The following is a 23,966-nucleotide window of genomic DNA, read 5'->3' on the forward strand; positions in this document are numbered from 1 at the left end:
TAAAAAATCAAAATAACGTTTAAATAAAAAATTTAATTCAAACAAATAGTAACTATAATAACATTCTACTCTAGGAATGTGAATAATGCATACAAGGTGATTCTTTTAGGGCCTATATTAGAAACTTTTTAACTTCTAAGGCAGATAGAAATTTGAAATTTTGTACACAACCCAATTCAACCAGTCTGAGTTCAACTAAATTATTTTCAAAATGGCTGAACTTCCGGAACTATGAGAAATTGGCGCCAACTTTGAAATTTTAAATGGTAACCAATTATTTTTATTGCATTTTTGAATTCTCCTCTCCAAACTGAGTAAAATGTACCTAGTTGTTAGTACTTATCTGTCATAGTTTTTGATATATGTCAATTTTTTGCTCAAAATTTTCATTTGCAGAGGTTTATTAAAAAAATCACAGCTCTTGAACCGTTTGCAATAAGTAAATAATTTTTCTTGCATTTGATAACCAAAGGTTCGAAGAGTTTCCTAAAATTTTCAAAATTGTCAACTGCCAAATTGCAAAGCTTATATGATTTTTTGAAAATGATATTTAACAAACAGCTATAACTCAGTTTTTTCAAATAAAATGACCCCATTTTCTCAACGGCAATCGAAAGTAGATCGATTTGTAGAAGGACTTTTATCAACATGTCCTATATTCATCTCTTACAGTTTCTGAAATAATCACGAAAAACGTGGTTTTGTTTTTTATTTTTATAGTAAATCACGTAGCCTTTGGAAAATGATCAAGACGAATTAAAGATTTATTAGTCTACACACACCCATCCGGAATTACAAAGAATTGAGGCAAGGATTGAAGCGGCATTTAATAATCTTCAACCAAATGAACTAATGGAAGCCACTCAAATCAGTTCACCATCGAGTTTTGGACTGTTTGAAAATGGTAAACATATCGAACATCTGTATTAATTATAGTATATCTTATTGTATTTTTCCAAAGCCTACGTGATTAACTATAAAAATAACATGTTTTTTGTGATTATTTCAAAAACTGTAAGAGATGGGTATAGGACATGTTGATAAAAGTTCTTCTACAAATTGATGTAGTTTTGATTGCCGTTGAGAAAATAGTCATTTCATTTGAAAAAACTGAGTTAAAGCTGTTTGAAAATGGTCATTTTCAAAAAATCATACTAGCCTTGCAATTTGACAGTCAACAATTTTGAAAATTTTAGAAAACTTTTCGAACCTTTGGTTTTCGAATGCAACAAAAAATATTCATTTATCGCAAAGGGTTCAAGAGCTGTGATGTTTTGAATGAACCCCTGCAAGTGAAAATTTTGACCAAAAAATTAACATATGTCAAAAACTATGATAGTTAAGTACTAAAAACTAGGTACATTTTACTTAGTTTAAAGAAGAGAATTCAAAAATGCAATAAAAATAAGTGGGTACCATTTAAAATTTCAAAGTTGGAGCCAATTTCTCGTAGTTCCGGAAGTTCAGCCATTTTGAAAATAATTTAGTTGAACTCAGACTGGTTGATTTGGGTTGTGTACAAAATTTTAAATTCCTATCTGCATTAGAAGTTAAAAAGTTTCTAATGTAGGTCCTAAAAGAATCACCTTGTATACATATTAAACATAATAATTTATTAATTCAAAATATATAAATTAATTATTATTTGAACAAAAAGGTAAAAAAAAATTGTTTAGACTCAAAATGTTCTTTAAAATTATCAAACGATTTCTGTTTTGGTTTATAGCAAAAAAAAATGAATATGATTTTATTGTAATCACAATAATTTTATAAAAAATATAATTTTTATGATTACAATTAGTATGCGTCTAGTAAAATTTCTCAAAGAATTCTAAAATACAAAGTTAATATTCAATAGTTGAATATAAGAAAAATAAATTGATTTTTTATTTAAAAACAAATCTTTATATTCATTTAAATTGTTGTATGTACTTCATGTAACAGAAATAAATACCACTTAACCCTTTGCAAAACTCACCAAATGTAACATTTTTTTAAGTAGGTATACATATCATTTTTTCTAAAACGCCATAGTTCATATACTCGTATGTACATATTTGCTTTATGGTGGCGGAGCACATGTCGCCGATAGAGCCGAAAACACCCGAAAAATGAAGAGCTCATATACCTAATGATTTTAACAAATTTTACTAATTTGTTAACCGATTACTGCCAGGCTTACACAAAAAAGCAATAAGAAACGTACTAATTTGTGTATTGTAAATTTTACCAAATCATTTATTTTAAAAATAAAAAAATAAAAAAAAACTTGTACCTTGGCTCTAGAAACTCTTCAATATATACTCTTAAACTCTTTAGTTCATCTGACCTAACCTGACTTTTTTACTTCCCGGAGTCAAGTCTTTAAAAATTTTTGCTAACCCCTACTTGTATTCTTTGTCTCCGCAGACAGTCTACCATTATTCTTCTTGAGATCTGATCTGATAATTTTTTTCTTGTAACACATTTATTTTTATTTCGTTTTTTTCCCAAAACATTAAACATTTATTTTTAACACGACAAATAATTCGACAACTTGGTCATCTTTAAGTTACAATAAGATCCAAGAAGATCCTACAAAAAAGTTATTTTTATTTGTTAATTCTTTATTTTTCTTGATTTATATAAATTTTGAGCAAATTATATTTGATTAATAAAAGCGGTCCAAGCATTCAAGGGTATACAGCTCTTGTTATTTCCGCCCTCTCGACGCCTTACAAAGCCACTCTTTGCGTTATTTTTCCGTACCTTTTTACGTCGCGTTAGATTATTAGATCACAGTCTGAATCAGTAGTGAGGTCAAGCGAATAATAAAATAAAATTGAAAAACGGGTTCGTTTGGGGACGGCTAACTCGTGTCAACTAAATTCATGAATATTGCACACTACTTTCGGTTGACGAACTTGAAATTCGTTTAATTTATTGCGCTTGGTGGGTGTGAGACCAATACAAACACGACTCCGGAGCTCCGGGGACACTGCAAAATAGTCTAGTTTAGCAACCCTACGGTCGTGTTTGTTCAACACCAGCCATTCAAAAGACCCAAACTTTTGAACAATTGGCTTCGTTTCGGTATTAATTCATAAAAGCACAATTTCTGGATTTAGCCATTTAGGATTTTTTTATTCTAAATGTTATTATTACGTCATTCTATGTCTGATTTAATCCAAATTGAATTTCCGATCAAAATGCATTTATCGGATTTATGTCAGAGTAATAAGCTTGTGCTCTTTATTTTAGTTATGTTAAAATTACGTACTAATATTATTAATCAGAAAATATAATCCAATTCAATATTAAACTGACAAAAAAGACCACCTATTCATCGCACGTTTTCTCTCATATAAAAGAAATTTCGCTACGCCTAGATGAACCTAAAATAATCGGCCAAAACAAGCTATATTTGGATATAAACAAGCCGTCATGCAGAATAAATTTTATCCCCCAATGACACAAAAATAAATGTTAGTCAATTTTATCGAAACTTTTTTCTTCAACCTATTACAAATGCTGTTTACATGATAAAGTAAAAGCTATAACGAGGAAAGTAGTACATTTTTTATAGACAAATAGGTAAACGCATGTAAAATTCTTATAACGTTTAGGTAGGTACTATTTTTTACGTTGATCAAGAAAACTAAACGCACAATTGTTGAACAAGTTTATTCATTAAATAAGATACACAAAAGAACACTTATAATAAGTACTTTTTGTTCTTCGACACTGTCAAAATTTACTACTTTTCTCCTGTGTAAGGAAGTTTTGGCATTTCTCAATACGAAACGATTATTTTTAACAGATTTAAAGCAATTTTAAACCTTGTTGAGTCTAATTCAAAGAATAAAATGTTGTATTCAACTCGTCTTCGTGTAAATCGGTTCATTTATTTCGCCTCGTGGATGATAATCTTCTCGTGAAATAAAGCGTCCGATTTACACTCAAACTGTCGAATAAATAACTATTATTGTCTACATATTTATATATTTATATCTTTATATCTTCAACGTATTTTATGCATGGTCGGGCATTTTGAACAATACGACGATGTCAACTGTAAAACGCTTAATTATTATGCTCTTAATACGAAAATAGCTATTATCATCTAGACATCTGTTATTTATTAAGTATAACTTTTTCCTCAGAATTTGCCCAAAACCTTTAAAATAGTGCTTAGGTAATAAAATATTATTTTTAATTTATTTATAAATATTTCTACACAACCTAAGCATTTCCAAATTTTTAATAAAAATCAATAGTGCCATAGAGTATGCAACCAATAATACTTTTCTACTACGTGTTTGTGAATGTTTTATTGCACAACAAAGTAATTTATCGTATTTACAAAAAACACCATCATTTGTGCGTAAATTATTTATTTTAATTTTTTATTGTTTTCTTAAGCTTTAGATAAGTAATTTTAAAAGTTTGGTGTGTGTTTTTAGCCACTTCCAGCGACTTAAATAGTGCCATCTACTAATTTGTGTTGGTACAAAATTTTTAATAGTTAAATAAGACGTTATAATTTTTATTCTTGTACAGATTTGAAACCATTAAAATGTTTTAAGGGAGATTTTACGTGTTTTATTGTTTGAAATTTGATACAAATTAGGAAATCAAACTTAAATGTGTCGAGCTTTACAGAAACCTGTTTCTCTTGTTTTAAAAATTTGTGACGTTTTCGTAGATATCGCTACCTTCAACACTTTTTGTCCATCCAACTATGACTTTGTTATTGTGTTAGTCAATTTCTGTGCAAAATAGTGTAAAAAAACAAATCTGTTCTGATTTAGTAATTATTGTGTACCTTTTTATTTTATTTGTACAATCCAGTTCAACCAACCAATAAAAAAATCTGTATTTCATTTGTCATTGCAAATTGGCATTTGCCCAGATCACCGAAGATACGGAAGTTTCCGGGTCAGAATTGTTTCAATTTCCTTGTTAAAAGTCAAAAATATTCACGAAAAATCCAGCACTAGCATCGCTTTAAAATTCCAAATCATCCCGTCGAAAAATCTACCGTTCAAGGGCTTAACCTTGATCCATCTGCAGGTAATTGCGTTTCTTTGTGTTAATAATAATCATCTATTTTAAATTCAATTGTAAGGTTTCGACGATTCACTTTCACGTGAAAGTCGTTCATTCCGGTCGAATTCCGAAAATCGCCTTTCATTACGGTCAGCACGTAAGTCACAAAATCGATTTTTTTCTGAGGTTATGACGTTTTTTTTTAGCTGGCATGACATCATGGAAATAGACGAGGAAATGTACGCGGATGGAGCATCTGTCTCTGGAACTGAAATTGTGCAAGAGTGGCTCAACCTGTTTGAAAAAGACAATCTCAACACCAATCAGTTTAAAGAACATTGGAAGATATGGGTACCGAAGATATACAGCCCCCCGGTGAACGAATCATGCTTGAATTGGAGATTTGATGAGGATCTCTCTCAAAAACTGCTATTCAACGTTTTGGAAGAGTTTATCTGCAAAGGGGACCCTAATTTGGTTCTGTCACGATTGAACGAGATGGATAAGCCCCCCTCTGTCTGTGGAAGAGTTTTCAAGTTAGGAGAACCGACTTATAGTTGCCGCGAATGCGGTATGGATAACACGTGTGTCCTTTGCGTCAATTGTTTCAAAAATTCGGAGCACCGTTTCCACAAGTATAAAATGGGGACATCTCAAGGCGGAGGCTGTTGCGACTGCGGGGACGTCGAGGCATGGAAAAAAGCCCCGTTTTGCGATGTACACATCGCAGGTACCAGGAACGACGCCCAAAGGAGCCTCCCTGATGACCTAAAAAAGAGAACTCGCGTTGTCTTTGAAGCAGTTTTGTGGTATGCCTATTGTCTTCTCAGGACGGGTTTTGTCTCTGATGTTCGATTTGGGGACATCACCGATAGCTTTTTTCATAGTGACGCCTACTGTACCATCCTATACAACGACGAAATCCATACTTTTGAACAAGTGATTTCGACCTTGACCCGAGTTTTGAAATGCAATCAAAGAACTGCGATTGAGTTTGTCACGAATATAGACCGTGAGGGACGTGCTGTTGTTAAATGTTCTTCATTTCAATACTGCACCGAGTTGAAACAAGAAATCGAGAAATATACTTCGCGACATGGAAATAAACCACTCAAAGTCCTAGTGAGCCATGCTTATGTCATAGCCCACCAAATCTTTGCTACGAAGTTGCTGACTTGGCTACAGAATTTTCTAGGACATGGCGAAGGCTTTCGAGCGATTTTTGCCGAAGTTGTTTTGGAAACGCCTCCAAATGATACTTGTATTATTCAAGGAATACTCTTAAAGGACTCTACGCTATGGAAAAGTGCAAGGTCACAATGGCAACGACTCTTAATCTCGGGGATGCTCCTCGAGTACGAAAATAAAAAAGCGTTGGCTAAAATCTTTACCAAAAACTACGGACCAGTCATGAAGGACTTCATCAAGGATGACCATGACCACTCCTACTCGATTTCCTCACTGTCGGTTCAACTGTTCACAGTACCGACTCTAGCCCACCATTTGATCGCCTGTGATGACGTCTTGTACATACTCTTGAACACTTTCATGTCTGAATGTTCGACCAAGTGTAACAAAGCCGGCAAGCTCGAATTCGAGAGAAGCCCCTCGAGTCATGCCTTCAAACGGGCTCATTTCATGCTTTACGACCTCCGGTATCTCTTAAGCTCAATCCCGGAGAACTGGTCTGACGAACTTCGCAAAAACTTTCTTCATGGACTTTTCATCCTGATGAACCTCTTCACGAAGATGCAAGGCATGGATGCGGTCACTCGCCAAGTTGGCCAACATATGGAATACGAACCTGAGTGGGAATCAGCTTTCCATCTCCACATCAGACTCGCCTATTGCATTTCCTTGGCGATAAAATGGTGTAGTACCGATCGGGTGGTTCTTATCAAAGCTTACCGAGCCGTGTTGAAAAAACTAGATGAAAATCCCTGTTACGATCCACACGACCGTTGGGAAGCGATCGAATTAGTTGACCACAGCGCCTCCTGTATCGTTTATGATGTAGCCTCAAGACCGGTCTCCATTCATCTACCGTTATCGAGGTTCTTAGCGGGGTTGCACCTTTACTTGGAGAAGTTTGATATTCATTTCAATGAGATGCAGTGTCCCAAACCAACTCCCGTTGAGATAATGGAGCCTGTTTTGAGGTGTCAAGTTATGATAGCTCAAGTACATGCAGGCATGTGGCGTCGCAACGGTTACGCTTTAGTCAACCAATTGTATTTCTACCACAATGTCAAATGTCGGACCGAAATGCTAGACCGAGATATTGCGCTTTTACAAATGTGCGCGTCACTGATAGAAAGTAACGAATTTCTGATTCACGTTTTGCACAAATTTAATTTGATTAATTGGGCGTTAAGTAATTATGAAATTACGAGTCTTAAAGCACCAGAAGAAGATAGTATGAGGCAAACTATAAGTCTAGTCGAGGAGTTTTTGCAATTGTTAATTGTTATCATAGGAGAGAGGTATATGCCGGGGATTACTAATGTTAGTACTGAAGATAGGATTAAAAAAGAGATTATACAACATTTGTGTATCAAACCGATGCCTCATTCCGAGTTAAATAAGATAATTACCGATGATATTGCGCATGAGACTGCGCTTGATGATGTTATTGAAGAGTTAGCAGTGTTTAAGAAACCGACTCAAACCTCTGGAAAGGGTGTCTACGAATTAAAAGAACAATATTATGATGAGTACAACGTTTTCTTCTATCATTACACAAGAGAAGAATTGTCGAAATCTGAGGAAGCGCAAAGGAAAAGACGTAAAGCCGCTACAGACTTAGAGTGTTGTCCACCTCCGAGATTATTAAAATTAAACGAATCATTTCATATGCTTGTAAATCTTCTCCAATGCGATGTCATGCTACACATAATGCAGATAGTCCTCGAACGGTGTAACAATCTTCGTGCCCGGAGTTTCTCAGAGTTACAATTGCACAAAGTGCTTCACCTTATCGGTTACGCTTTACAAGAAGAAGAATCAAAGAATTATCCCTTTTTCAAATTTATCCACAATTCGGCTAAATTCAATATTTTTAACTTACTGACTGACTTGTTAGAATGTCCTAGAGTTGATGCTCATAAGGATCTTCTCAAATGGGTGTTGAGAAAATACAAAGAAGTAGCAAATCAAAAGGAACAAGCTGAAGGCTCGGCTCCGAGTAACGCCGAAGCTTCAACTTCTGTGGATATTGACAGTGAGAAGGAACGCCGAGCGAAATTAGCTGCTGAAAGACGTGCCAAAGTCATGGCACAAATCACCGCAATGCAGAATACTTTCATGAAAGAGAATAAAGAGTTGTTTGAGGAGAGTGAAACCAGTACGAAGTTTGAAGAGTCAGCTATGGAAGTAACAGAGAGTGGGGAAGAACAACCTATTGCTTTGGGTCCCAAACAAACAACACGTCTTGGGATTGAAAAGACCTACATTTGTATTTTGTGTCAGGAAGAGGAGAGGGTGACAAAAGACGGTCCTACGCTTGTATTGGCCGCTTTTGTTCAACAGTCGACTGTTTTATGCCAATACAAAAACAACGAAGCGCTAACTAATATGCAAGATCCTCTGTATCTAAATTCGAACATGGGGCCGGCGCCGCATACTAGTACTTGCGGCCACGTGATGCATAGCGAATGTTGGAGGAAATATTTTGATAATGTAATGGTAAGGGAACACCGAAGGCCTTACAGGTTGAGACATCCGGCTAGTTTCGATGTTGAGAAACAGGAGTTTCTGTGTCCACTTTGTGAGTGCTTAAGTAATACAGTTTTGCCGCTTATTCCCCCTTTGAGTGTTTTACAACCGAGCTATCCGAAGAGTGGTACTACTTATGAAGATTATTTGGATTGTATCGATGTCATACTGAAGAAAAAAGTAAAAGTCTGTCACGGCATGTTCAAGTGTAATACTACCGACTGCACCAATGAGCACTGCACCGCATGTCTAAACGGCTCAAACAGCACGAATTTGGAGTCTGAATCTCTTGCGATTTGTGAAGCGAATTGTTTGCTCCAACCCTACCAAGTATTCTACTCGTGTATCTTCGACCGAGATGAAGATTTCGGGGAGTTGCAATCGAAATTCAAAGATTTATTCCCTGAGAATTGCCCGGTTCTCGATATAAATTTGAGAGATATGGTTCAATTGTTTGCTCAAGTCACTTATACTAGAGGCTTAAATGTAAATCCGCACCCTTCTGATAAAAGGCTGGCACCAATGGCGTGGAAGTCACTTTCGTATACCACTCACGCAATTGAAGTTTTACTCCGAGACTCGAATAAACCCTTATTAGGGCATTTGTCGAGTCGACAAAGGGATTGCATAGAGAGTCTTGTCCGCATCGTGGGAGTTTTGGGTACCACATGGCCCAACAGTGTCGTAATTAATAATCACGCCTTGAGTTTATTGGCTATTTTGCACGAGAATGGCAATGATGGACCGTCGATCCTTCAGTGGGATTCGTTTGGGTTTTTGGTACCTTTAACGTTTGCGTTACCGAGTCTTACCTTACCGAGTCGTAACCTCACACCGATACCGACCGGTGGTAACTTGGAATTGTACACTCTTCGAACTATTTTTATTTGTCACATCGTTAGAATCCTGATTTTGATGGATTGTGATTTCGACAAGTTGACCGACTGTATGGATACTGGTACTAGCGATGAGGATCATATTTTAAAAGTGTTGCAAATCATGGGCAAATCAAATGACCGGATAAGTAGCCACCTTGTGTGGAAGCAAGTCCAGGAAGCGTCGATCCCGTTTTTACGTTGCTGTGTCCTTTTCTATCACTACTTAACCGACGTACCTGCCCCGTCAGTATTACTCGAAGTAGGTGGCGACACTTTCGCTAACATGTGTACATATTTGGACCTCCCCCAAACACCCCAAACTCTTTTCAACTCGGACAGAGTCCTCAAATTGGTATCTAAGTGGTGTCACCATGAGGAAGTCATCTCATTCTTACAGGGGACTCCCTTACAAGTCGTCCACGAGCCTCTGTCGGTACCAAAATTGATCGATTTACCAACCGACTATAGCGACTTGATTAATACTGTTTCGACATTCACGTGTCCAAATAGTGACGAAGACGCCCGAACACCAAGTATGTGTTTAGTTTGTGGGGAGATTCTGTGTTCGCAGAGTTATTGTTGTCAGATGGAACTGCATAATATGCACGTGGGGGCGTGCAATTACCACGCACAGATGTGCGGGGCCGGGGTTGGGATTTTTCTGAGAGTGAGAGAATGTGAGATTTTGTTTCTAGCGACGCCACATAGAGGGAGCTTTGTTTCGCCACCATATTTGGATGATTACGGCGAGACGGATATGGGGTTGAGAAGGGGGAATCCTCTTAGATTGTGTCAGGAAAGATATAGGAAATTGCAAACACTGTGGTTGAGTCATAGTATACATGAGGAAATCGCGAGGGCGATCGAGTCGAATAGTCACGTGATCACGACACAATGGCATCATCTTTAATTATCAAATTGTGATTTTTTTAATACTAACGATGAACATAATTGTTGCCTCTTTTTTGTTAATTTTACTAATTTCTTTTGTTGGAATTTATTAGAGTACTTATGGAAATTTACGAGCTCTCTTAGGCCCACCCAACACGAAAAAACACTGTTGTATAATTTTAGTAGGAAATTTAATATTTATTATAGGACAGTAAAAAAACAACTTGTATAATAATATATGTAATACAAATTAATTAAAAAGAACAATTTTCATTCAAAATAAATATATTATCCACAGTTTTTTTTTCTTACCAAATTATTTAACAGCACCTCCATGATTTTGTAGATGGCTCTACAACACTATCCACTACAATATTGTTAGTGACAGGTAGAAAAGGCTTCTGACTTTTTAGCTTGTGAGCCAGAGTTAGAAAAATCGCTTCTATATTATCACAATGAGAGTCGAGTCTTGCAGAGGTTTCAAATAACTACAAATGATACTTTTTTAAGCCTCAAAACGGAAAAAAATATTTTTATTACCGGCATATTGTATTGATCTGCAAATCTCTGCGCCACGTTTGTGGTAACGGCAGCCACTCCATCACACTTATTCCCAACAAGAATTCTTGGAATATCATGGAGACAATTCCTATTACACTCCTCAACCCATTTTTTCAATGAATCAAAACTAGCGGCATTCGTGACATCATAAACTAGAACTATCGCGTGCGTATTTCTATAATAGTGTTTTACCATTGATGATCTAAATCTCTCTTGACCTGCAGTGTCCCATAATTGCAACTAAAAATTAAAATATAAATTTTAAAAAATCGTATTAAGGCAAAATTTTTACAGTTATGTCTTCTCCATCTATTGTTAAGTTTCGGCTCCGAAAATCAACCCCAATCGTGGCCTCCGATTGTTCCAAAAAAGCCCCTTCACAAAATCTATAAGTCAAGGAAGTTTTCCCCACATTTGATTCCCCAATGACAATAATCTTAAATATTTTCTTGTAATTTGTTGTTTTATCAATTGAGGGGACTTCATTAGCATTCGCTGATGCCCTGTTCTCCATTTTTACTCCATTCAGATAATTCTGCAATCGCTATTTGATAAAAAAAAAGCAAAATTGCGTAGTTGAGTCGAAAATAATAAAAAATTAATTTACCTCAAATGAGTCACTTTGTTACATCAAGAATACATTTCCAGATCATTAGAAAAAATAAATCATGTTGATCAATTGGTTTTTGTGTAAAAAAATGACTTCAAAGAAATAACGTTCGTCATTTGACAATCAGCTGAGTTGAGTTAACATCAGTTACAAAACCAAATTCCCTATAAAAAAAATTACATAACCTCACTTATAAGGATTATTCACAGAACGGATTATTTAACCTCAAAAAATAAAAACGTGTTTGTGTTTTTGTAAAAATGGTGCGTAAAAAAATTGATAATAGGATTCGAGTGTTGATTGAGAATGGTGTCAAGCTGGGACATCGGACATTATTTGCTATAGTTGGGGATAAAGGCCGGGATCAGGTATATAATTATAACATTGCATTTTTCTCCGGTTCTTATTTCGTTTTTAGGTGGTGATTCTTCACCACATGCTTGCGAAAGCTGAAGTCAAGGCTCGTCCATCTGTTTTGTGGTGTTATAAAAAGGAGTTAGGGTTTAGTAGTCATCGAAAAAAGCGCATGAAACAACTCCAACACAAAATACAAACCGGCAAACTTAACATCAATGAGGATGACCCCTTTGAACTTTTCCTCTCCTCTACTAAAATCCGCTACTGTTACTACTCTGAAACTCACAAAATTTTGGGCAACACGTATGGAATGTGCGTCCTCCAAGATTTTGAAGCCTTGACCCCCAATCTTCTAGCTCGGACTATTGAAACGGTTGAAGGGGGCGGCTTAGTAGTCATTTTATTACGCTCAGTGACATCTTTAAAACAATTATACACTATGAGCATGGACGTCCACCAACGCTTCCGGACGGAAGCCCACCAAGACATCGTTTGCCGTTTCAACGAACGTTTCCTCCTATCTCTAGCCTCCTGCAAACGCTGCCTTGTCGTCGATGACCAACTCTCAGTCCTCCCAATCTCCTCACACAACCTCCACGTGACCCCAGTTGAGCCATCACAAGACGCCTTGCCTTCTGAAAGCGAATTAACTGACCTCAAAAACCAACTCAGAGACACTCAACCCGTCGGTAATTTAATCAACTGTTGCAAGACCCTCGACCAAGCTAAGGCGCTTTTGAAATTTATTGAAGCGATTTCGGAGAAGTCACTTCGGTCAACGGTGTCTCTAACCGCGGCGAGGGGGCGCGGAAAATCAGCCGCTCTAGGGCTCTCGGTAGCCGCAGCGGTGGCATTTGGATACTCGAATATATTCGTAACGAGTCCTAGCCCGGAGAATTTAAACACGTTTTTCGAATTTGTTTTTAAAGGTTTTGATGCATTGGAATATCAAGAACATATCGATTACAGTCTAGTACAGAGCACGAATCCTGAATTTAATAAAGCTATAGTTCGTGTGAATATTTTTAGAGACCACAGACAGACAATTCAGGTAAGACTTCTACTATGTAACCAAAAAAAAAAACAGTTTTTTGTTTTTTAGTACATCCAACCGACTGATAGTCAAAGGTTAAGCCAAGCCGAACTCCTAGTAATCGACGAAGCAGCCGCAATTCCTCTCCCATATGTCAAATCAATGTTAGGGCCGTATTTAGTATTTTTGGCCTCAACTATCAACGGTTATGAGGGCACCGGTCGCTCATTATCTTTAAAATTATTGCAACAATTAAGAATTCAAGCGGTTCCAGTGGGTGCCAATACAAATGCGGCAAATAAGAAAGATTCGGGGGCCGCCACCGGTCGTACCCTTCACGAGGTATTTTTTTCTAATTCCAGTAACAATTTCGTTTAAAAAAATATTTAGGTCGCTTTGGACGAATCAATTCGGTACAAACCCGGAGATGACGTTGAAACGTGGCTCACTAAACTTTTATGTCTCGACGCCACTTCAGTAGCCCCAATTTTATCGGGGTGTCCCCCGCCTGACTCCTGCGATTTGTATTACATAAATCGTGACACACTCTTTTGTTACCATAAAGCATCAGAGGAATTTTTGCAACGACTTGTCGCACTTTACGTCGCTTCGCATTATAAAGTACAAACACCACCAGTTTATTACTCTCATTAACACTAAAAATGATTATTTTAGAACACTCCGAACGATCTTCAAATGATGTCGGACGCCCCTGCCCATCATTTGTTTTGTCTCTTAGGCCCCGTTGATCCCAACCGAAAATCCCTCCCGGAAGTCCTAGTCATAATCCAAGTATGCCTTGAAGGTGAAATTTCAAAATCCTCCGTTGTTGAGGGTTTTTCCCGAGGGAAAAGAGCGTCAGGAGATTTAATCCCTTGGACGGTGGGTCAGCAATACCAAGATCCGGACTTTCCACGACTATCCGGGGCCCGTGTTGTCCGTATTGCAACACATCCGGACTACCAAGGGATGGGTTACGGGGCGAAAGCCCTCAATTTACTCAAACAGTACTACGAATTTAAAATCCCGAGTACCGACGAGTTTGAGGATGTAGTAGAGGAGATAAATAATGTGAGGGAGGAGGAAGTCGGCCTTCTGGAGGAAACAGTCGAGCCTAGGAAGAGTCTCCCGCCTCTGTTAACGAAACTAAGTGATCGCAAACCGGAAAAATTAGATTATTTAGGGGTTTCGTACGGTTTAACTGAACAATTGTTGAAATTTTGGAAGAGAGCTGGGTATGTTCCGGTATATTTGAGGCAAACGACGAACGATTTGACAGGGGAGCATTCCTGTATAATGTTGAATGTCCTGAATGATGAAGAAGGGGGCAATGATTGGTTAATGGCGTATTGGAGCGATTTCAGGAGACGTTTTGTTAATCTTTTAGGGTACCAGTTTAGTAAATTTTCTCCAAGTCTTGCTTTGAGTGTTCTGACCAATAAAACACGCAAAGTGGCACCCAAAAGTAAGTCACCAACGTTATGGAACGAGATGGAGAAATTTAATTAATTTTAGGTTTATCTAGAGCCGAATTAGAAATACATTTGACCAGTTATGACATAAAACGATTAGAAATGTACAGTAATAACTTAGTTGATTATCATTTAATCATCGACTTATTGCCAACTTTAGCAAAATTATATTTCCTGAACCAGATGGGGGATGTTCAAATGTCAGCAGTGCAATCAGTACTAACTTTGCTGTTTTTTTTTTCTTTCTTTAATGAGAAACATGAATTTTAGGCAATTTTGTTAGGAATTGGCCTCCAATGCAAAACGGTTGATACTCTGGCAGCCGAGCTAGATTTGCCTTCATCCCAACTTTTGGGTCTTTTTAACCGTATGATAAGACGAATCGTCCAGTACTTAAATTCAGTCCTAGAACAAGACATTGAAAAGTCCCTAGCCCCCAGGAAAGACATCGAATTGACTCCAGTTGCGAAGTCAATGCAACAAGAGCTAGATGAAGCTGCTCAAGAGTTACAAAAGAAGCAAAAAAAGGAATTGGAGAAATTAAAAAATGAATCATTGACTCAATTCGCTATTAAGGGGTCTGAGGAAGAGTGGGGAAAAATATTGACGGGAAAAGGAAAGAAGAATATTATCACAATTAAAAGGTTGGGAATTTTTTTTATGTTACGTTAACGTCTCTTAGTGACTAATTTTGTAGTGGTGAGAAACGTTTACATGAAAGTAATGAAGAGATAAAAGAAGACCCAATTAAGAAAAAGAAGAACAAAAACAAGAAACGAAAAAGTAATTGATTTTATTAAAATAATAAAAAAAGTCTTTATACTTGTGTAACTGAATACACTTCATTATCTAATTCATCATATAAGACAAAATAAACATTGTAACACGATAATAACAATCCTTTTTGTGTTACTTTCACAATACCTTTGTAAGTCCCTGATAAAATCGATGTTGGCAACACTGAAACATCAAGTGATGGCAAAATCGTGTAATTCCCCTTCGAAATGGGACATCTACATGGCACATTGTTTTTAATAAAGATTTCCGAGCAAGTTTTACCAATCGGAAATCCGTAATCACACAAATTTTCATAAGTACAAGATCCTAAATTGTTCTCACAAGGGACTGGTATCCAAACCCCCCAAATGTCACGTTCTATCCATAAAGAAGCCTAAAAATATTGGATCAACGTCGAATACACAATTGGGGGAAGTACCTACTTTAACAGGACCTACTAGATCAACTTTGGAACTCAGACTCCCAGTGACTTTAATTTTGGGTTTTGAGCCCATTACAAGTGTGACATTATTTACGGTCACGGGGTAATCATTATTTGAACATTTGGAAATTTTTAAGTCTTTTATCAACATCGAATTCTAAAAAACGTATTAAGATTTTACAACTGTAGATAAATACATAATTATGTACATAATTACTAATTTCTGTAGTTATTAAAAATGGTTGTAGCCACAATAACACAAAGATCAAGTTCAAATGTTCCATTATCAGTTATCACATCACTGCGCAATTATTGGTTTGTAAAAATCAACTGGAAGAAGTAAACCAGTGTTGCCAAATTTTCAATTACTGAAGTCGCCAACATATCCACCAGAGGTAGCCAATATTAAAAGAGAAACAATTTTTTTAGATTGAGTATATTTTTTTATTAAATTCAAAGAGCACAATACTAAAACAACTGAAAGTTATCAAAAACAGAAAATTTTAGCGGTAAAGATAATTTAGAATTTAACGCTTTTGATTTAACGCTAATAATAATAATGTATGACTTTATTATTTTGTTATTTCATAACTGCATGTTAGAAAACATAACACCAAGTTTTTTAGTGCATATTTTAACAGTTTTCTGTACATATTTGCATGCATATTTTTTTATTTTTTTAGTGCATATTTTGCGAGCTCTAATTATCACAATGTAATTCACAGCACTAACACTGTAAAATAATTATGCTTTGAAAAAACTGAAAAAAGCAACTTGAAGAAGCAGTTCCAGAAGATAGCAGAGGGAATCATCACGTGACTACCGTTGTATTCAATCTGTATATTCAATTGTTTATAATGGCGTCGGAAATTCGGTATCCTATTGGTCACAAACTATTCGACCTTCAAATGATGTTTGCATAGTTCTGTCTTAGTGCGTTGGCTAGTTTCGCATTCATTTGTTATCGCCACAGACAGAGATAAACAGAAACTGTAAAGCCGAGCAACACGTGGTTGGTAAGATGAGTTCGTTCGACGAGAAATTAAAAGCCTTTTCTGTTGAATTATTCAAAATAAATGCGATAAAGTTCGGTGATTTTAAAACTAAAGTTGGTCTCCAAACACCTGTTTATGTCGATTTGCGGGTAATCGTGAGTTACCCTAAATTGCTGGTAAGTACCCTAATAATTGTAATATTTTTTATTGACTTAATTTTTATTTAGAACGACCTGGCCGATTTGATTCTCGACTATAAGAAAAAGTTACCCAAATTCGATATTATTTGTGGGGTCCCTTACACCGCTTTGCCTATTGCAACTATAGTTTCGGTAAAAAGTGATATTCCAATGGTAATGAGGCGAAAAGAGGCGAAAGATTACGGGACGAAAAAACTAATTGAAGGTCAATTTAACGAAGGCGATAATTGTTTAATTGTCGAGGATGTTGTTACATCCGGGAGCAGTATTTTAGAAACAGTTCGAGATTTAAAAAATACGGGAATAAATTGTTTGGATGCCATTGTGTTACTGAACAGGGAGCAAGGAGGTGAAAAACTGTTGAAAAAAAATGGTATTAAAATGCATGCATTGCTCACCCTCACACAACTGATGGCCTTTCTGAAAGAAGCAAATTGTGTCAATGAAAGTATTGTTGAGAAAGTTAAGACATATTTAAGTAGTACTCAGGTTGACCCTAGTGTTATAAAAACAAACAGTGAGTGTAAATAATAAAAAATAACTATGTTTTTATTTTTTTTTTTTACTTATAGATAGACTTAAATTACCCTTCTTAGAGCGAGCCAAATTCACAAAAAACACGATTTCGCAACAGTTGTTCAAAATAATGGCCTCTAAAAAATCCACGTTATGTGTGGCCGCTGATTTGACTTCCTGTACCGACTTATTGAATTTAGCCGAACAAGTGGGCCCTCACATTTGCCTCCTCAAAACCCACATTGACATCCTCGACGACTTCCATCCCAACGTACTCAAACCTCTCAAAGAGATCGCCGACCGGCACAACTTTCTCCTTTTTGAGGACCGAAAATTCGCCGATATTGGACAAACCGTGCAATTCCAGTACAGTAGAGGCTTGTACCAGATCTCCTCATGGGCTAGCTTAGTAACAACTCATTCTTTGATGGGTAAGGGTGTGTTAGATGGGTTGAAACAAGCCCCGGGTTTGACAGACCGAGGAGTTTTCCTTTTGGCCCAAACAAGCGCCGCTGGAAGTCTCATTGACCAGAATTATGTTGATAATTCAATAAAACTCGCGAGACAGTATGGAGATTTAGTGACTGGGGTTGTTTGTCAGAGTGTGGTGTTTGAGGACGAACCGGGATTCGTTCAGCTGACCCCAGGGGTGCATTTGGAGTCACTTAAGGACAATTTGAGCCAGCAATATAATACACCAGAGGTTGTGGTGTTGCAGAGAGGGGCTGATGTGGCCGTGGTGGGCCGTGGGGTGACGCAAGCCTCGAATCCCGGGGATGAAGCCAAGAGATACAAAGAGGTATTGTGGACCGCCTACGAGAAAAGAATCAGTTTGTGATTTTGTATATAAATAAGGCTACTAAATTGTTTTAAAATTGTGTTAAATTAAAATCCCTGTCCTAGTGTATTGTTGGTTATATAATCAATCAAAGTAGGTGTGACAACAATTTGAAAATCGCGCCATACGACTTGCACCGAACACTCGCGAATAAATTTTTATTTCTTTCATTTCAAATGTAAATAAATTGAAATTTTTAATTGAGCACATAAAGTGTCAATATCCTTGCAGTTTTATTGCAACCAACTCGAAACAGTTATACAAACGTCCCGCTTTACGATTCTTAGCTGATTTTTCCGGTTTTAAGTCGGTGAGTATTTATAGGTTATGTCAGAGGAACCCTTTTTGACCGTTTTGTAGTAATGGAAGGCGGTCCGGACTCCCAACCGAAGAAAACTCGAGTCGATTTGGGGTCTTTACCGACTCGCCAATATTTGGATCAAACTGTAGTCCCAATTCTGATGCAAGCCTTGTCTCATTTGGCCAAAGAACGGCCCCCCGAACCGATCTCAGCTCTCGCGGCGTATCTCCTTAAACATAAAGCGACCTACGAGCAAGGCCCTGAAAATTCTCCACCTCCTGAACCGGAAAACAAAAGTTAAGTGTTATTTTAATGTAATTAAATGGGGGCCACATTTTGGTGGTGATTCAAACACAAAGTGATGCGAAAACAATTTATTGAAACATTTTGCAGTTTGTATCAATATCATTATTTATAACATAGATAAAATTCTAAGTACTTTTAAATAATAAAAAAAATGGTACTAAAAACAATCTATAATAAAATTTGTCACTAAATATAGCGTCTTTATATAACAATAATGAAACCCAGTCTCTAAAAAGTGTTACAATTCTAATTAAAGTGGATGGAAGAAATATATGAGTGAAGAACAATTATTCAAACGTTCTTTGGCATTTATATCAATCCAAGCGATTTTATTTACATGACCAGAAATATATTTACACTTAAAATTACGTCACAGCACAAAATAAAGTAAATATCAACGTAATTATTGCAAGTTTACCCTTCTTTGTGCCAAAAACAAGTTTGAATAAACATCAAGCCTTCAATAAAGCGCTAAACTACTCACACTTAACTAATAACGACTGACTAAACTACCCCTAAGTCTTTTTAACATTAGAGCAGCAGTTTGTGCAGTCAAAACAGCATTGCTATCTTTTGCCGCTCAATTGCCTATTCGTCATCTGAATTTTCAACTGTTTTACCTCCTCCAATAATTTATTTTTCTCGTCTAAAAGTCGCGCTACTTCGTCTTGTGCCGAGACTAGGCACGACCTTAAAACTGACGTTTCCTCCTCGGATTTCCTCAACGAGCGATTCTCTTCCGACACACGCTCGAATGCCGCCAAACGACGCCTCAATTCCTCGTTATCAGAGGTCAAGCGACTCAATTTCTGGTCCTGGTCTGAAGCCAGGGACGAACTCGAAGACAATTCGTTCGGTTTGTGGGGCAAAATATTGAAAACGCCATCCGTAGACCTCATTATATACAACTGAGTTACATTTACATCAATAGGAATGGGGCCTGGGGACGTTATGTTGACCGGGGGACGATCTTCGTTGAGGTGTAGTTGTACATTATCCAGTGAGATTTGCATAGGGATCGGGATTGGAACTATTTCGTCCTCGGCCAAGTCCGCCAATCCCGTCACAGTACTCGTATTCAAATCCAAATACAAATCGGAGACTTTAATAATTAGTAAATCTCGAAAGAGTTTTTTCAAGTTGTCCCGATCTCGGAAATCCAGTTGCATCATCGATTTGGAGCTGGGGAGAGTTAGAGTGTGGTCAAGACGAAGTTTGACTTTTGGAGATGTTGTGTTGTTTGTGGAGTTGTCAGTCCAGGCGCGGGCCCGCGAGTTGAATTTGCTCTAAGTTTGGGAGAAAAATATTCAAATTTTTGATTGAAAATTAAACGAAATTACGAAAAGCTACGCAATTTGAGTAGATGCTATAGATAAACAGAGGAAGCTGTACAAGCCAATTATTGCTGATCTTTTGAAAATAGTTCGTGTGTTCTTACCGTTTAATATGACAACAGACGTCCGCTCTCTCTTTACAAAATTAAAAAAATAAATAAATCGCAAAATTAAACTATTAAATAATTAATTTATAGATCTATTCTTTATTTTAGTAAATTTTGACTAACAACTTCTAAACACAATTTCAATTCGCTGTGTTTACTCTTAAACAAAATTTTTTACTTGTTTTTTTTTCTTGTCTAACTCAACAAAATCCATTTGTTTTTATCTTTTTTCGAGCGGACGTCCTTGCCAACAACACAGGAAAACCACTAATTTTCTCTAATTATAATGGGCTATTATTTAGGTCAACTCTCTACACTAGTGTCTAAAATTCTACCTTCGTGCATTAACAAGATGCGTATGATTTGAAATTGTTCCAATACCTTCATTTTAGCCTGTGCCACACACAACATTCAGATGCATGCAAAAAGAAAATTTAAGAAATTTTATGTGATGTCCTGTACAAGTGTGTGACTTGAATTAAATCCAATTATTCGTGTTTTTTTTCAAAAAATATTTGATGTCATATTTTATAGTAAAACATTCAAAAAAATCAAAAATCGATCATGATTTAACAATTACCTGAAACTCGTCCCAAGGAATCGAACTACAATCCTCGCAAGTGATATTGCCAACTTGCACTTTAATGGAAGACGAATAACCCATGGATTGTTGCAAAAACTCAACTTTATTTAATTTAAATGTGGCAACTGAAATCTAAACACAGGGTATATTTTTTTTACAACTTTCCTTCAAGCTTACCAAATCTTTTCTCCTACAACTACTAGTCATTGAGTGATCACTAGTGGTAGTAATGGTGCTCTCGTCTTCCATCACTTCACTGGCTATTTCCACTGGACCCGAATTTTCTAACGAAAATTCTTTCACATTAAACATCAAGTCGGAAATGGCCGCATCTGATGTTTCCATACTTATCATAACATAATTTTCACTGTCACTAGAAGCGTCACTACGGATTGACGCCGTATCACTAACATCATCAGGACTTGGTTTGAGTGCGCTATCTAGTGATGACATAAAGTTGGCAAAACCTTTCTTCACTGTAGACAAACCCGCATTGACATTATTTTGTATGTTAATGTTGGCAAACTGATTCGCTTTTTTTATTTCGGGACTACTCTGAGGAAATTCCATCGAGTAACTTCGATTTAACTCGATCTGACCCGAACCATTTGCCATGTTTTTTCTAATAGCGCCATCTTGGTGGATGGAGAGTGTACTAGTCTGCCATACTGTCGCCGTTGACCCCACATTTACGTCATCAGCAATACTCGAAGAATCGGGTACGAAAGACTCCACATCGCCTCCTGAAGACTCTTTACCTGGGCACTGAGACGGCATAACAAACGTCACTTCTAACTGGGGTATGAGCGCTCCCACAGCAACACTCCCACTACTCTCAACCTAGCAAAATAAAAATCACGAAGTGTTACTAACTCAAAAAAAAAAATGAAATACCTTCAAAATCCGATTAGAATCAATTGACAGGAAGGTAACCATTTCGGATGCATCTTCGGCGAGTCTTAGCAAAAATAAATATTGATAATGATTGAGTTGCACGCTCACTAGATTTGAGATCTGGGCCAGGGCATGTATGTCCGCATTCGCCATATTTTTCTCAACTTTGATGGTTGAATTTGGGTCCATATGTGTGTGTAGCCAGACTGTAACAGGTACAGCGTCCAGAAAGGGGACAGGTTTGGCTGCACCCACAGCCCGAGCGCCCAGAAAGTCGCCCCACACGGGGTCAAGGTTCACACACCACACGTCTTTCGCCTCAGTCCATAGCAATTCACGACTCAATTGTTCGACCTGTCAAAAAATATAGCAACATTATTTATATCATTTCATTGGTCAACTACGACTTACTAAAGCTTCAAGCGATGACACGTCGAGCTCGTTCGGCACACTTCGTATATTATCGTTTGCGGAAATATGGTCTAAAAATTTTTGAGTTACGACATAGAAATCCGCGGGTTGTGATGGAAAATCCGAGCCGAAAAACAGAGACCCCATATGAAACGAATCGACGCATTTGGCCAAGTCGGCCCTGGATGACTGTTCAAGACTCCTCACGTTCGTAATGTTGACTCGTGTGACTTGAAAACTAAGCGTTTTAGGGCGGTCTCGTTGATTGGGGTAGTCGATGGTACTCTCGAAGTTGATCTACAATGATTCCGAGTTTGGGTTCAATTTCAGAAGAGTTAGGGGGTTTACCCGTGGGAGAATCGCTTCAATTTTCACATCGACATAAGTGTAGTTAGAAGCGGCACTTGGCTGTTTGGACGACATTAGAGATTGGTAGAGGTTTAGACCGAAAGAGTTGAGCCAGAGGCAGGAGTCGACGTCGAAGACGATCTGGACGGGGTTTAAGTGTACGTAAAATTTGGGGGGAGGCACTAAAACATTGCGAGAAAATAATCACTTTCAACAAATTGGACAAATCTTTAAAAATAAAAAGCTCTTGGAGTGCTCCATATTTATTATACAGAATGATTCAAAAGTTTTGGACCATCTCCTGGGCGGTGATAAAAGACATCCACCTGAGTTAAAAATTCCCATGACAAAAAATTGTTTGAATCTATTTTCACGAGATACAGGATGTTTAAAAAATCGCGCACTTCCTTGTAAGGGAGTAATTAAGTAGTCCCCCAGAGTACTGAAAAAATGTTTAAAAAATTCTATCTGTCAAAAAAATTTTGATATTTATTTTTTGACATTTGACATTTTTTTAAGTCCATTTAATGATACTGATGATCTTGTATATGTTTTTTTTTTTTTTATAACTACTAAAGGTACAAAAATTTTGTCAATAAAAGCCACAAATAATACTAAACAGAATTACAATTTAGGATACAGCTTCTTTGTTTCCTCTTCTAATAACCTGTAGCAAAAAACTTGGAAAATTATTTTTCCAACAGAAATAAATAGAGCCATAGTGCAAAGTGCAAAATTTAAACTCTCATAACTTCGGAATTTTTAGAGATAGATTTTTCTTGTTGTCTAGGGCACCGCCCGATGACACAGTGTCACGGAAGTGGGCGATTTTTTGAACACCCTGTATATCTCTTCAAAGTTTACATTTTGAATTAAGTTAGCGGACACGGCAGATCTTGCAAAATTAAACAGGTGTCAGTTGAAAAAATCACCAATTTGTATCTTATGGTGTACAAAACATTTAACAAACTAGCAATTCAACAATAAATTAAATCCGACAACATAAAAGAGCTAAGGTGATAATATGGAAATTGTTTTTTCTCAGAAAGCTTGAAAAAAATCTGCATTCATTTTAATGCTTATATGAAAGTTTTTTTGTTGGTCCGACACTTTTGAATCACCCCTGTACAGGGTGCTGCATTTTGGATGTCCGAATAGGGAATCTCCGAAACTAAGAGCCAAAAACGAGTAACACATTCTGGGGCTCATTTTTTGCGAAAATAATATTGTTATACAATTCTTTTTAATCTAGTGCAAATCTTCAACGACACGCTTCTCACGTCGATCTCACCATTCCACTAATTATGACTCACTGTGACTGACATCCCATGCCGCCGCCTTCCTATATTTTGTAGTGCATATTCGTAACA

At 37.0% G+C, this 23,966-nt stretch overlaps 7 protein-coding genes across 10 annotated transcripts in view; 4 read left to right on the forward strand and 3 right to left on the reverse strand.

Moving 5' to 3' along the window:
- The first annotated feature begins 4,689 nt into the window (after positions 1 to 4,689).
- On the forward strand, positions 4,690 to 10,808 carry LOC123005055 (E3 ubiquitin-protein ligase UBR2). Its single transcript, XM_044398656.1, has 3 exons — positions 4,690 to 5,052; positions 5,108 to 5,185; positions 5,235 to 10,808. The coding sequence occupies exon 3, from the start codon at positions 5,248 to 5,250 to the stop codon at positions 10,528 to 10,530; it is 5,283 nt and encodes a 1,760-aa protein (XP_044254591.1). The 5' UTR covers positions 4,690 to 5,052; positions 5,108 to 5,185; positions 5,235 to 5,247; the 3' UTR covers positions 10,531 to 10,808.
- Positions 10,736 to 11,840, reverse strand: LOC123005062 (ras-related protein Rab-33B-like). 2 transcript variants are annotated; one of them, XM_044398664.1, is made up of 4 exons: positions 11,680 to 11,840; positions 11,365 to 11,607; positions 11,052 to 11,312; positions 10,736 to 10,999 (listed from the first exon to the last, which is right to left on the reverse strand). In XM_044398664.1, exons 2-4 carry the CDS (start codon positions 11,584 to 11,586, stop codon positions 10,832 to 10,834), a joined length of 651 nt encoding a protein of 216 aa, XP_044254599.1. In that variant the 5' UTR covers positions 11,587 to 11,607; positions 11,680 to 11,840; the 3' UTR covers positions 10,736 to 10,831. The 2 variants fall into 2 exon arrangements, with proteins under 2 accessions (XP_044254599.1, XP_044254600.1); XM_044398665.1 differs by having other exon boundaries at positions 11,365 to 11,616; positions 11,680 to 11,839.
- Positions 11,831 to 15,436, forward strand: LOC123005057 (RNA cytidine acetyltransferase). The gene is made up of 8 exons (XM_044398659.1): positions 11,831 to 12,050; positions 12,101 to 13,090; positions 13,142 to 13,414; positions 13,463 to 13,693; positions 13,748 to 14,537; positions 14,588 to 14,760; positions 14,815 to 15,188; positions 15,242 to 15,436. Exons 1-8 carry the CDS (start codon positions 11,943 to 11,945, stop codon positions 15,333 to 15,335), a joined length of 3,033 nt encoding a protein of 1,010 aa, XP_044254594.1. The 5' UTR covers positions 11,831 to 11,942; the 3' UTR covers positions 15,336 to 15,436.
- Positions 15,323 to 16,593, reverse strand: LOC123005063 (ganglioside GM2 activator-like). 2 transcript variants are annotated; one of them, XM_044398668.1, is made up of 3 exons: positions 15,981 to 16,593; positions 15,765 to 15,920; positions 15,323 to 15,715 (listed from the first exon to the last, which is right to left on the reverse strand). In XM_044398668.1, exons 2-3 carry the CDS (start codon positions 15,912 to 15,914, stop codon positions 15,362 to 15,364), a joined length of 504 nt encoding a protein of 167 aa, XP_044254603.1. In that variant the 5' UTR covers positions 15,915 to 15,920; positions 15,981 to 16,593; the 3' UTR covers positions 15,323 to 15,361. The 2 variants fall into 2 exon arrangements, with proteins under 2 accessions (XP_044254603.1, XP_044254602.1); XM_044398667.1 differs by having other exon boundaries at positions 15,973 to 16,591.
- On the forward strand, positions 16,043 to 18,525 carry LOC123005061 (uridine 5'-monophosphate synthase). Its single transcript, XM_044398663.1, has 4 exons — positions 16,043 to 16,158; positions 16,489 to 16,934; positions 16,986 to 17,475; positions 17,531 to 18,525. Exons 2-4 carry the CDS (start codon positions 16,785 to 16,787, stop codon positions 18,310 to 18,312), a joined length of 1,422 nt encoding a protein of 473 aa, XP_044254598.1. The 5' UTR covers positions 16,043 to 16,158; positions 16,489 to 16,784; the 3' UTR covers positions 18,313 to 18,525.
- LOC123005064 (protein dpy-30 homolog) lies at positions 18,463 to 19,110 on the forward strand. The gene is made up of 2 exons (XM_044398669.1): positions 18,463 to 18,622; positions 18,673 to 19,110. Exon 2 carries the CDS (start codon positions 18,675 to 18,677, stop codon positions 18,912 to 18,914), a length of 240 nt encoding a protein of 79 aa, XP_044254604.1. The 5' UTR covers positions 18,463 to 18,622; positions 18,673 to 18,674; the 3' UTR covers positions 18,915 to 19,110.
- LOC123005056 (UHRF1-binding protein 1) overlaps positions 18,973 to 23,966 on the reverse strand; it is a 13,193-nt gene continuing 8,199 nt past the window's right edge. For both annotated transcript variants that reach the window (XM_044398657.1, XM_044398658.1), the window contains 7 exons: positions 22,597 to 22,778; positions 22,249 to 22,545; positions 21,838 to 22,191; positions 21,121 to 21,783; positions 20,941 to 21,075; positions 20,742 to 20,753; positions 18,973 to 20,205 (listed from right to left, as the gene is read on the reverse strand). In XM_044398657.1, the coding sequence (XP_044254592.1) occupies positions 19,486 to 20,205; positions 20,742 to 20,753; positions 20,941 to 21,075; positions 21,121 to 21,783; positions 21,838 to 22,191; positions 22,249 to 22,545; positions 22,597 to 22,778 (2,363 nt within the window). In that variant the 3' untranslated portion in view covers positions 18,973 to 19,485. The remainder of the gene's footprint in view (positions 20,206 to 20,741; positions 20,754 to 20,940; positions 21,076 to 21,120; positions 21,784 to 21,837; positions 22,192 to 22,248; positions 22,546 to 22,596; positions 22,779 to 23,966) is intronic.

Source organism: Tribolium madens, unplaced genomic scaffold (assembly GCF_015345945.1).
Source record: "Tribolium madens isolate multiple individuals breed KSU strain unplaced genomic scaffold, Tmad_KSU_1.1 Scaffold_20;HRSCAF=117;Tcas5.2_LG4, whole genome shotgun sequence".
NCBI classification, from domain to species: domain Eukaryota; kingdom Metazoa; phylum Arthropoda; class Insecta; order Coleoptera; family Tenebrionidae; genus Tribolium; species Tribolium madens.

Bases quoted from the DNA above. Each gene is read 5' to 3' on its own strand.
- LOC123005062 (XM_044398664.1), bottom strand. From the start codon at position 11,586: ATGGAGAACAGGGCATCAGCGAATGCTAATGAAGTCCCCTCAATTGAT. The intron at 11,313-11,364 runs GTAAAAATTTTG...TTTAATTTTTAG, and splicing joins TAGATGGAGAAGACATAACT to TTGCAATTATGGGACACTGC. The intron at 11,000-11,051 runs GTAATAAAAATA...TATCATTTGTAG, and splicing joins CAGATCAATACAATATGCCG to TTATTTGAAACCTCTGCAAG.
- LOC123005061 (XM_044398663.1), top strand. From the start codon at position 16,785: ATGAGTTCGTTCGACGAGAAATTAAAAGCCTTTTCTGTTGAATTATTC. The intron at 16,935-16,985 runs GTAAGTACCCTA...ATTTTTATTTAG, and splicing joins TGAGTTACCCTAAATTGCTG to AACGACCTGGCCGATTTGAT. The intron at 17,476-17,530 runs GTGAGTGTAAAT...TTTTACTTATAG, and splicing joins TAGTGTTATAAAAACAAACA to ATAGACTTAAATTACCCTTC.
- LOC123005064 (XM_044398669.1), top strand. From the start codon at position 18,675: ATGGAAGGCGGTCCGGACTCCCAACCGAAGAAAACTCGAGTCGATTTG.
- LOC123005055 (XM_044398656.1), top strand. From the start codon at position 5,248: ATGGAAATAGACGAGGAAATGTACGCGGATGGAGCATCTGTCTCTGGA.
- LOC123005063 (XM_044398667.1), bottom strand. From the start codon at position 16,047: ATGGAACATTTGAACTTGATCTTTGTGTTATTGTGGCTACAACCATTT. The intron at 15,921-15,972 runs GTACATAATTAT...TACGTTTTTTAG, and splicing joins CTACAGAAATTAGTAATTAT to AATTCGATGTTGATAAAAGA. The intron at 15,716-15,764 runs GTAGGTACTTCC...CAATATTTTTAG, and splicing joins ATCTAGTAGGTCCTGTTAAA to GCTTCTTTATGGATAGAACG.
- LOC123005057 (XM_044398659.1), top strand. From the start codon at position 11,943: ATGGTGCGTAAAAAAATTGATAATAGGATTCGAGTGTTGATTGAGAAT. The intron at 13,694-13,747 runs GTACAAACACCA...TGATTATTTTAG, and splicing joins ACGTCGCTTCGCATTATAAA to AACACTCCGAACGATCTTCA. The intron at 14,538-14,587 runs GTAAGTCACCAA...AATTAATTTTAG, and splicing joins ACGCAAAGTGGCACCCAAAA to GTTTATCTAGAGCCGAATTA.